The sequence below is a fragment of the Metopolophium dirhodum genome, chromosome 1, assembly GCF_019925205.1.
Source record: "Metopolophium dirhodum isolate CAU chromosome 1, ASM1992520v1, whole genome shotgun sequence".
In the NCBI taxonomy this organism is placed as follows: domain Eukaryota; kingdom Metazoa; phylum Arthropoda; class Insecta; order Hemiptera; family Aphididae; genus Metopolophium; species Metopolophium dirhodum.
The window spans coordinates 142,928,089-142,940,758 of NC_083560.1; the positions used below are offsets into that span (position 1 = coordinate 142,928,089).

The 12,670-nt window shown below is 31.7% G+C and overlaps 3 protein-coding genes and 1 long non-coding RNA gene across 4 annotated transcripts in view; 3 read left to right on the top strand and 1 right to left on the bottom strand.

Moving 5' to 3' along the window:
* Window positions 1-12,670, top strand: part of LOC132935139 (uncharacterized) — a 494,638-nt gene that overhangs the window by 97,946 nt on the left and 384,022 nt on the right. The window lies entirely within an intron of this gene.
* LOC132932991 (uncharacterized) lies at window positions 755-3,521 on the top strand. The gene is made up of 8 exons (XM_060999329.1): window positions 755-983; window positions 1,048-1,167; window positions 1,263-1,390; window positions 1,492-1,880; window positions 1,966-2,211; window positions 2,295-2,531; window positions 2,590-2,746; window positions 3,510-3,521. Exons 3-8 carry the CDS (start codon window positions 1,364-1,366, stop codon window positions 3,519-3,521), a joined length of 1,068 nt encoding a protein of 355 aa, XP_060855312.1. The 5' UTR covers window positions 755-983; window positions 1,048-1,167; window positions 1,263-1,363.
* On the bottom strand, window positions 4,244-5,028 carry LOC132933910 (uncharacterized). The gene is made up of 3 exons (XR_009662956.1): window positions 4,683-5,028; window positions 4,490-4,612; window positions 4,244-4,363 (listed from the first exon to the last, which is right to left on the bottom strand). It is a non-coding gene; the product is annotated as an uncharacterized LOC132933910 (long non-coding RNA).
* On the top strand, window positions 11,460-12,489 carry LOC132932992 (uncharacterized). The gene is made up of 3 exons (XM_060999330.1): window positions 11,460-11,504; window positions 11,721-11,987; window positions 12,067-12,489. Exons 1-3 carry the CDS (start codon window positions 11,460-11,462, stop codon window positions 12,487-12,489), a joined length of 735 nt encoding a protein of 244 aa, XP_060855313.1.

Sequence of the window (12,670 nt, forward strand, 5' to 3'; positions counted from 1 at the left end):
TCATGATGTGGGAGATGTCAATGGTCAGTGTAAGAAATTGCATGTTTTATTTGCATGTCTACCGGGTGGTTGCAGCTAGAACGGCCAGACTTCAGCCGTCAGCTCACTGTGTACAGGGTTTTTATTTTTTTTTACATGCAAATGACGGGGAGGGGGTAGCTGGAGACGTGTGTTTTCTAATGCATAAGGTATCGATTTTTAATTAAGTTATTAAAGTACTATTTGCATGGCCACCGGGTGATTGCAGGGATATCGGCCAGACTCCAGCCGTCAGCTCAGTGCATACGGGGTTTTTGAAATTTTTACATGTTAATAGCAGGGATGATACCTGGAGACGTGTGTTATCTAATGCATAAGGTATGGTATCGGTCATTATATTATTCGATTTTTAATTAAATTATTAAAGTACTATTTGCATGGCCACCGGGTGATTGCAGCTAGATCGGCCAGACTTCAGCCGTCAGCTCACTGTGTACAGGGTTTTTATTTTTTTGTACATGAAAATGAAGGGGAGGGTAGCTGGAGACGTGTGTATTCAAATGCATAAGGTGTGGAATCGTTCATTATATTATTCGATTTTTAATTAAGTTATTAAAGTACTATTTGCATGTCTACCGGGTGATTGCACCTAGAACGGCCAGACTTCAGCCGTCAGCTCACTGTGTACAGGGTTTTTATTTTTTTTTACATGCAAATGACGGGGAGGGGGTAGCTGGAGACGTGTGTTTTCTAATGCATAAGGTGTGGAATCAGTCATTATATTATTCGATTTTAATTAAGTTATTAAAGTACATTGTAAACCTCATTTTATTTTTTAGTGTCACATATCTGTTTGTCGGCCGAGAGTACTGCTGAAATATTGCAAGACGCGTCAGACGACCACCAATCTCCCGTACAACCGATCGTCAATGTTTGCACATCAACAACCATTCATGATGACCCACCAATAGTTAAAGATAATTACGCCAAACGTACTTTAAAATGTAAATTTAATTTTATATATTGTAGTTGTTTTGAACATTATTAGATGTTTTTTGCTGATTTTAGCTTTGAAATGCATTTCAACACGGTCAAAAAAAATTTTCCTGAGATCCCATTTACCAAAACACATCTTTAATGAGTACCGAAACTATAAGAATGTGTTCGACAAATTGTTTTTTTCGGACTGTAAGTATTTAACCTAGTAACCTTTGATACATGTAAGTGTTAATTTTCTCCATGTACTTTTATAAGGATAACATTAGGTATGTTTTATATTTTAGTCTTACCTAACATACCACTAGTTAGAGATTATATTTATACAGAGGAAATAATAAGAAATGTGCAGAGTACGATTATTGTAAAAAAAAGAAAAACTAAAGTTATGAAAAATAAGTACTATTTTAGTAATGTAAGTATAATGAAACAAATAATGCATTACTTGTATCTGTTTCATACACCCAAATACTCAAATAATTTAAATTGATAACACGTGTATTTTACTACTTCCAGAATACAGTGAGAATTGTTGCTGCTGGCCTATCAACTATCATCGGGATGTTTAAAGATAAAATAATGAACGTTGAGTCATTAAAATTATTTATTCAATCAACTGGTAATTTCAACATGAAGGTCGAAGATGTGTTAAATCAATCTTTGTGTCTAGTAAACACATGTTGTTTTAAAAACAAATTAAAAGTGGACACCAAAATATCAACAATCTTTAACATTGTCAAAGATGAAATTGACATTAACAAAACCAGTTTAGTTGATAAGGTTATAAATTTAAATGGGAACCTAAAGAAAAAAAATAAAAAAACAATTAACATAGAAAAAAATAAAATTATGAAAATTATTAATGGTGACACATTCAACTGTCTAGTAAAATTTGAACAGTCTCTGTAAGTAAAAGAAATTATAATAACAAATAACATGACATAAAATTAATAAATCAATTAATAAATCCATGTATACAATTTTTTACAGCTTATCTACAGTACCGATCAACGACAAAGATTATTTGGATATTAATTTTACATTATATTTCAATGAGAAAGATTTAAATCCAATTAGTAATTTATTGTCAATGAATATAATTACTAATTGTTTATGGGAATTATTTGCCAAAATATCAGAGGATTATCTTTTTATAAACCAAAAATCTAAAGCTATACATACCTATTTAACGTTTGGTATGAAAACTACATTGTACAAAACTGATTACGAATCACTGTAAGTATTTGTTTAATAGTGTGTATATTTTAAAAAATCATCCATAAATAAATCTGTTTTGTTTTGTCATTTCTTTCTTATAGGAACCAGAATCCAGAAGTAGGTGCAATTTTACACGAAATATTTAAGAACCTTGTATTGTGCAGTAAATATAACATCATCAACAAATTCTTAAATATTTATTCCCAATATGAATATGCAGTGCTCACACGTGCTGGAATTTATATTTACGAGTGCTATGTGCTAATTAAATTTCAGCAGATGATGAAAAAAATGGATGAATTTAGCGACAATTTAATGTTTGATCTATACAAGATTCCGTAAGTATTGTGAAACAAATTATACATGCATGCCAATAATAATACCTTTTATACACAGGAGACCATTTATCAATGAAAACGAATTATTGATTGATATGAATCATAAGTACTTAATGGTGTATACTGGGTTTGAGAATGAATACTTGGAATTCAATGAAGTCTTAACTGTGGCATGTGTACTTAGGCAAAACACATCAAACCCTAAACGTTCAACGGTATGCATAATAATATACATGTTTTACCTACTTATTTTAAGTTATTAAACTAATGTATTGATTCATATAATTTTAGGTCTATCACCATTTCAATGCCTTCATTTTAATAACATCCATACTCCATTTCCAATTAAATACAGATATTAATAAATTAAATTTTAAAAAAACTTTAATGAAATTGATTACAAAAGATATTATTTTTAGGGAACGTGATAACAAAAAAAAAGGTTATGAATATTATATAAATTACCAAAATCCTAATATAAATAAATTACTGTCCAGCAGCCAATTAATAACAATGGTACTTAATATAACTAACATAGAAATAACAAATTATTCGAGCATTTTTAATTTAGAAACTACTCTTTTAGGCAATAAATCACCGTATTTTAATACATCGTGTAAATACAATAACAGTTTGGATACCGAACAAATTACATTAAAAATGCAAAAAATTAAAAACTACACATACTCCTTGATTGTTAAAAATTTAAATATTGACCCAAATAAGTTCCATCTAAATTTTAATACCGAATTAGCTAAATATCGAAAAAGCCTGTATTCGTTGACAAATTATGTTAAGTTTCACAAATTTAGTAAAATCCCCAACCACAACTGCTGTTCTACAATAATGTTGACACCTGCAAAATCTGAATATAGAAAAAGAAAAAATTTCTTGTCAACACATCAATTTTACAAAAGGTAAATATAATACTTAAAAAAAAAATATTTTGTAATTTTTGTATAATTATTTGAATTTTAGAAGGAATGGTGATCAACAAATAAAAAAATTAAAATATACAGTTTAAATGTTTTTAGTTATTTTTTTTTTACCTTACTATCCTGCTATATGAAAAATATATTAGTTGTACATGAGTGGGTGCTTTGACTTTCGAATCGCTGTATTTGAACACTACAATTGTATAGAACTCAATCCCACGTATACTTTTCAGTTTTCAAATTTTACCGCTGCCCGTAGCCTAACTTACAGCCGTCCACTCGGTGCCTCCATGGTATTCAGTATTTTTACACGAAACTAGCAGGAAACATAACACTCTAAAATCTCGTTGTCCAGTAACATAGGCCGGATGTCATGCAAATATAATATACTATACTTTTTTAGATAATTAAAGACTTTAATTTTACCTTACAAATTTTTTTGTAACATTGTCATTGCAAAATGGTATTTATTTATTTTTAATAGAATGCATTAAAGATGATTTGTTCGTCAATACTGCAATTCCCCAACGACGTTATTACATCAACAAGATTATATTATTATATTAGAACTTTTGGTTGTAGAATGGAATGCGCTTATTCATTAAAAAATGTTTTATTGATAAAAAATTGTAATAAAATTCAGCATTTATTCAATAAACAACTTAATGTATGTAACAGTTATTAGAATTTATCTACAATCAAACAAGAAACAGGTTATTTCAAAATACAAGAATGTGGGAAACATTATAAAATGTGTACAAGAGGTGAAGCATAAATAGTTTTTATAATTAAGTATAAATAAAGAACCCAGTATAAATAAATAGCATCAAAGTATACAAATCTGAAAACAGCCCATTCAAACTGAAAATCCAAAAGAACATCGCTTCATCGACAAATCTGGAACAATATTCATTTAGTATTAATATTTAATATAAATTATTTATTTATTTAATTATTATAACATATTATATATTAATTTTATTATTATAACATAGTTTATAAAGAAAATATTATTTTAATTACATTGTCAAATGCCTTGCATAGTTTGATGAAACTTGAGATTTGGAATAGAACACGTACCGACCACTTTTGGTGTTTTTTTTCTCTCAAAACGTTTGTCTCCGAGGACCATACTAACAGGTATTGCTATAAAATATAAATAATAATTTAAATAATTTAAATAAAAATAATATAGTATAAATAATGCATTTCTTACTTCAAAGTTTGCCATAGTCACGTTATGTGCTTTTTTTTTCTGTGCTTCGACAAGAATGACGGGCTACTAAATTCCATTCCACAAATGTCACACTTATATGGATGGACACCATCGTGTGCATAATTATGATACCTAAGGTATCTCGCACAAGTAAATGTTTCTCCACATCTATCGCATTCATATTGTTTAGTCTCTGGGTTGTGTTTAAGGTTCCAGTGTTTTATTTGATTTGACAAGTCATTGTATGAAGCGTAGCAGTCGGGGCATTTAAATCGTTTCTGGCCTGTATGTGCCAGTATGTGAAACTGCAACTCGGACTTTTTTTTGTATGTTTTAGTGCAATATGTGCATGGGTAATATCGTTCATGCATGATTGCATGTCTACTTAGCCAACTTTTGAACTTGAAATTTTTGGGACACTCAGGGCACTGAAACAAATTGTCAGCATCATTCTCTTCACCGTCATCATCATCATCTCCTTCTTCTGCATTAATGGGATTATTCTCAAATTCATCACACATATTTACGGTATCATGGTATTTCGGTTTTTTTCTTTTAGGTGAAACATTTGTGGTGTCCGGTTCATTTTAATGATTGGTTGTTGATGTGCAAACATTGACGATCGGATGTAGAGGTGGTTGGTGGTCGTCTGACGCGTCTTGCAATATTTCAGCAGTACTCTCGGCCGACAAACAGACATGTGTCACTAAAAAATAAAATGAGGTTTAAATAATTTAATTATTCCATTTATAAAACATGCATTACTTACACTGACCATTGACATCTCCCACATCATTAGTACTTTCAACAATCGGTTGTACAGGTGGTTGGTGGTCGTCTGACGCTTCTTGCAATATTTCAGCAGTACTCTCGGCCGACAAACAGACATGTGACACTAAAAAATAAAATGAGGTTTAAATAATTTAATTATTCCATTTATAAAACATGCATTACTTACACTGACCATTGACATCTCCCACATCATTAGTACTTTCAACAATTGGTTGTACAGGTGGTTGGTGGTTGTCTGACGCATCCTGCACTACTTCAGCAGTACTTTCGGCCGACAAACAGACATGTGACACTAAAAAATAAAATGAGATTTAAATAATTTAATTATTCCATTTATAAAACATGCATTACTTACACTGACCATTGACATCTCCCACATCATTAGTACTTTCAACAATTGGTTGTACAGGTGGTTGGTGGTTGTCTGACGCATCCTGCACTACACTTCAGCAGTACTTTCGGCCGACAAACAGACATGTGACACTAAAAAATAAAATGAGATTTAAATAATTAAATTATTCCATTTATAAAACATGCATTACTTACACTGACCATTGACATCTCCCACATCATTAGTACTTTCAACAATTGGTTGTACAGGTGGTTGGTGGTTGTCTGACGCATCCTGCACTACTTCAGCAGTACTCTCGGGCAACATACCACAAGCGGGGTTGCCTAAGAAGCTGCAATCTAAAAAAAAAAAAATAAACATTTTTATATACTGCATTTATTAGTCATGGTAACTAATAAGTTACCAGGTTCACTTTCAGGTGATGCTGCAATAATTTGTGTGTTGTCTGAGTATGTGCAATTTGCCTCTGAAATTAAAATATAAAAAAAGAAAATTAAAAAAAATCAAGTGCCCATGACTCTATAATATACAAAATTCAAAAAACTCACTACTTTCGTCAACACAAGTTTTACAATTACATAGAGTGTTGTGGTTTTCAAAGTAGTTTCGACCATAAAATACTGTTATTTCTTCTCCCACATTGATCTGTCTTGTAGTAACAACTCCTGTCCTCTTTTTGTTTATGCATTTTAACACGGCATTTGAATGGCATGCATGGTTACAAAATGCAGCTGGCCCGAGGAAAAGCATATCCTTTTTTAACCTACCGCTGTATATTAGTGAAAAGTCATTTTCTCCTGGATAGATGAATTCTTTTTCTATAAGGTATGTTGCACCTTCCAGTCCCTGTATGATAGTGCCTATAATCAAAAATTACAAGATGGTGGAAATTAATGGATGTTTGCACTGTTGTCAATGTGATAATAATTTTAATAAGTTTATTTTTCCAAGATCACATTATACATGGTTACAGGTTTTAACAGAACTGACTTTTAAAATAGCTATTGGTCCAATTTATATTTTTTTGTTTATTACTAAGAGACCCTTGTGCTACATGTACAATATTAAAAAAAATATTCATCTAAAGAAATTAGTTTATTTTTTAGAATTTCTTAAAATATCAATATTTTTTTGCATATATAAATGTGGAGCGTTATAACTTCTTTCAAATATTATTTCTTAAATTAGTAGATTACTTATGTATGACTTTATTAATTTTAAAATATTAGCCCTTATCCTAGCATAGAAATAAAACAACATACCTTTTTTTATTTGAACCGCAGCTACCACTGACAGTTCATCATGAGTCTTATTTTTGAACCTGGTATTCTTTACAAATTTAAATGTTGATAGTTGACTTAATGCAAATTGATACAGCTCTCTTTGATCATTCCAGATGGCATAATCTGATTTTGTGATCGGAACTAATGCGGTCATACCAGTGTTATGTGGTCGGACGCCTAACGCAGAACCCAACATTCTTGATGTACAGTAGTCATCAGCTGCGGCCAGCACATGGGCATTCCAGCCCTTGGATGTATTGGCAAGTGCCATTGAAGGCTACAATATAACATATTACTTTAATAGTGTTAATTTGAAATTCCAAAACATAATATTGACATTTTAATAACACGTTAATAATAATAACTAGGGCACAGATTTATATGCAACAAAAATCTAAAAAATATATATAATTATAAATCTTTATGAAGTTAACTGAATTAGATAGATCATGATGTTTATATTTTATACAACATTTCTATATGGTATATTGTATTTTTAAGAACTGCAGCAGTTAAGTAATAAGCTCATTTTGTATGTATAAATTATGGTCATATAAGCTATAAAACATTAACCCAATTAATGTTGGTTAAGTTTTAATGAGGGTTATGCCACTCAAATGTTGAAAAATATTTAGGTATGCTATTGCAGGTGGGTTAGTCCAACTCATTGAAAATTTGTTAATCACTTAAATCTGAATCTTTTTTTATATAGTATATTAATATAAACTTGGTTACACCAGTACACCACAGTCCACAGAATATATTAATTATTATTAGGGCTAGGGACTTCATGCCCTATAAAACCTTATAATATGCATGCATAAATGCCCTAAAGAGTCACTAAATATGCTATTAAAATATACATTTAAAAAATATATATATTTGTAATAAACTAATAACTAATAATAATTAATAAATAGGTAATAATAATATAATATGTAGATATGACATATAAATAGATACATTTTATTATATAGATTAATTTGATTATTTTGATGATTGATTTTGTTTTCTTATTACCTTGAGCATTACATTGAACTATTATATATTTCCTTAAGTTGGGTATTTTGAACGACCTCTTGTTGTCAGCCAAAATATTTTTATATTTAGAAAAGGAACGTTCCACGTCTACGGAACTTATTGGTGCAAACTTAAAAAATGCTATCAGCCTTATCGGGAATCACGCGGTCGGTGTACCGATAAGTAGCAATAGTGATCGACAAGAAAAACACAAATACTAATATTTTAAAATATTTATTATATCTCAGGTCCAGGAAATCTATGTATTATAAAATCATATAAATAATTGTCAAATATGCACTTCTAAAATGAAAAATTGTCAAATATGGACTTATAAAACGAAAAATGGTCAAATATGCACTTATAAATGAAAAATGGTCAAATATGCAAAATATGCAACTATAAATTTTAAATTTAAGCTCGTATTGCTATGAAACAAATTTCTATATAACTTAGCTATGTTGTTAATGATTATTTAAAAACATGCAAGCTCCTAGAAGTCCCGAGCCTTAATTATTATATATTATTTTGTGTTTAAGGTGTTTGTATTCTAGGTGAATTATATAAGAATATGCATTTGCATATAAACCTGGGCGAATTAATTAAAATAAATTAACGAATTCAGTAAATATTATGTTTTAAGCACACGTGAAATAAATATCCATGATTTACTAAATAATTACACGTGAATTGAATAAGCGGATTTTTAAATTTAAGTACACATTACGAAACATACACATTTATAATCAAAATTATTCTAGGTGAATTATAGAAGCATATGCATTTGCATATAAACCTGGGCCCTTATAATAACTAATAAGTAATAACATAAATATAATACCTGTAATCTGCAATGGAACAATATTGGAGTAACAGCAGTAAGTTGTGTCCGACGAGGTAGAGAAAAATGAAATGATGGATATTCATGTTATGACTAATGGGTAATGTACTGCTAATAAACGACTCGCTTGGTGGGGTCGGTTGCCTGCGGTCGCGGTGGTTGCGGGGGTTGTGGCGCGGCGGCATCTGCGGCGGCGGCGGTGGTGGTGTCATAGATATTATGGGTATAAGGTAATCCGGTTGTTATTCAGCAAAACAACCATAGAATAATTACATTAATAGATAAGCCATACTCTTGAGGTCTGGACAATATTTAAAATGCACGATGTGTGTACGTCGGGTGGTGATGGTGGGCGGCGGTCACATAGTTGTTATCGGTATGCGAAAATCCCGCAGTTACTCCGGGTTATTTATAGTTCACACTGAGAATACCATACCTTCTATTTTCATGTACAACACTCTGAAATCTCGTTGTCCAGTACCAGACGGCTGGTGTGTGGCCGATCGCCGTGCAATCACACGTACGCCGTGCAAATATATTCTGAATTAACTAATTGAGAATCGAATAATATAATGACCGATTCCACACCTTCTGCATTAGATAACACACGTCTCCAGCTACCCTCCCCGTCATTTGCATGTAAAAAAAAATAAAAACCCTGTACACAGTGAGCTGACGGCTGAAGTTTGGCCGATCGCACGGAATCACCCGGCAGTTATGCAAATTTCGAATTCAGAAATTAATTTAATACCGAATAATAGGACTACCGATTTGAAACCTTCACTGTTTCATTGCAAATGTTCCTGGCTACCATCCCTGCTAGTTTTGTGTAAAAATACTAAAAACTCTGTACACAGTGAGCTGACGGCTGAAGTCTTGCCGATCTAGCTGCAGTCCCCCTGTGTACACTGAGCTGACGGCTGTAGTTTGACAGTTTAACGTGCAATCACCCGGCAGTAATGCAAATTTCGAATTCAGAAATTAATTAAATACCGAATAATAGGACTACCGACTTGAAACCTTCACTGTTTTATTGCAAATGTTCCTGGCTACCATCCCTGCTAGTTTCGTGTAAAAATACTAAAAACCCTGTACACAGTGAGCTGACGGCTGAAGTCTGGCCGATCTAGCTGCAATCACCCAGTACACATGCAAATAGTACGTTAAAACCTTAATTAAAAATCGAAAAATATAACGACCGATTCCACACCTTCTGCATTACATAACACACGTCTCCAGCTACCCTCCCCGTCATTTGCATGTAAAAAAAAATAAAAACTCTATACACAGTGAGCTGACGGCTGTAAGTTGGCCGTGCACCGTGGAATCACCCGGAAACTGTGCAAATTTATATGAAAAAAATTAATTAAAAATCGAATAATAGGACAACCGACTTGAAACCTTCACTGTTTCATTGCAAATATTCCTGGCTATCATCCCTGCTAATTTCGTGTATAACACTTCAAAATCTCGTTGTCCAGTAGCGGACGGCTGGAGTGTTGACGATCGCCCGGCAATCACCCTGACGTCATGCAAATTTTAACTATAATTGATTAATTAAAAATCGAATAATTGTGCGATCGACTTTAAACCTTCACTGATAGTTTGCAAATATTCCTGGCTATCATCCCTGCTAGTTTCGTGTATAACACTTCAAAATCTCGTTGTCCAGTAGCGGACGGCTGGAGTGTTGACGATCGCCCAGGAATCACCCGGACGGCATGCAAATTTTAACTATAATTGATTAATTAAAAATCGAATAATTGTGCGATCGACTTAAAACCTTCACTGATAGTTTGCAAATATTCCTGGCTATCATCCCTGCTAGTTTCGTGTATAACACTTCAAAATCTCGTTGTCCAGTAGCGGACGGCTGGAGTGTTGACGATCGCCCGGCAATCACCCGGACGGCATGCAAATTTTAACTATAATTGATTAATTTTTATTAAAACATAATATTTTTTTTTATGTTTATAAAAAACTTAAAAACTTATAAGGATAAAAAACTTAAAAAATTATAAGGATAAAAAATATTTAAAAATATAATTTTTACAACCCACCCCAACACCTAACTACTAATTAAAGAAAAATATTTAAATTATATCTGTGAAATTGTAACAGCTAACTCCGCTCTCCCCTAACTGCTGTTCCATAGGTGCCAAAATAATTGTTTGGCCACCGGTGCCGGGGTAACTCACAGGGAATTATCTCGAGAGTTACCGTCTTATTGTCTTTTTCCCCCTGTTCCATAGGATTATTAGAAAAAATCAATGGGTTAAATACTTACAACCATCAAATTTCGGACAAGAACTTCTGGAACCACTTCTGACTGGAGTCTTGCCATTTATAATTTTGACGCCTTTACGATATTCGAGTACATTTTGGCCGTGAGCCAAGCTACACATCAAATTTGTGCGTTTGCTCAACATGACGACGAACGACAAACAACAAGATTGAATGAGAGAAAATAATTAAAAAATAATTTTGTCATGTTAGAGAATGGAGTGGGTAATAGTGATGATGGTTATGTGGTCGTATAACAATGGGATCGATGGCGGGGGGGCGTTTAAAATAGTAATCCATCCGTCCGATACAGCGTTTTTTTTTTTTAATGTTAAACACTTAAATTATATACAGGGTGATTCACTAAGCGTACAACAGTCATTATCTTGAAATGGATTAATGTTTTTGAAAATTCATTACATATAATTATTTAAAATTTATTAATAGCATTTAATTTTTTTTTACAGTTGTCAAATATTTTTGATCACATCACTATATTAATGTGTGTACTGAAATTTAATTTTATTGACAAAAAGTCATTGAAAAAAAAACTAAAAGAACTGGTCATAAAAAATTATCTTACAATTTTATTTGATAATACACACAAAATTTACAATTTGAATAATGAACATATCTGGAATGCAATTAATAAAAATATACACACAAATAAATATGTCAATGAAATATTGGCAATACGACGAGATACATACTACACAACAGCCGTATTCTACAATGTAACTTTATTTCTTTTATTCTTATACCAGCAATAATTCATAACTTCAAATTATCTTCTTCATTGTGTATTTGTTGCAGCTGCCATCCACTTTCAATCCCAAACCAAAAATAAATATCCAAAATCAAATTAATAAAAATAATATATTTAACAGCTTTCAAAAAAAAATTATATTCATACAACAATTCATCGACAGCATATTAACCACACATTTCACACAAATCACAAAAAACAATGTAGAAGAGAATTATGTCAAGGAAGTAAAACATTATAAAAACAATTTAAAAAATCTGCTGCAGGTTTTGCCGAAAAAAAAAAATACAACATCTCATACGACAGAAGAAATCCTAGAATTAATCAAAAACAACCAAATAATAGAATCGATACATTACAGGCCTCCACAGACGCCAATAGTAATAACAAAATTCTCTGAGTCCAAACTAAAATATTATTCTGAATGTTCAAACCTAAAAAAATTTAAGGATTTATACTATCCAAAATAAAATAGTTATAATATTTAATACTAAACAAATAAACTTTATTAGTTATATAGATATTTGCATTACCAGTTTCAGCTCCAATCTTATTATAGCTTCCAAGCAAATCCTAAAACAACTTAACCCTTGTATGGTAACGTTGATTGTGCAGGTAATTATTTGCACAGTTAATTACCAGTTCGTAAGT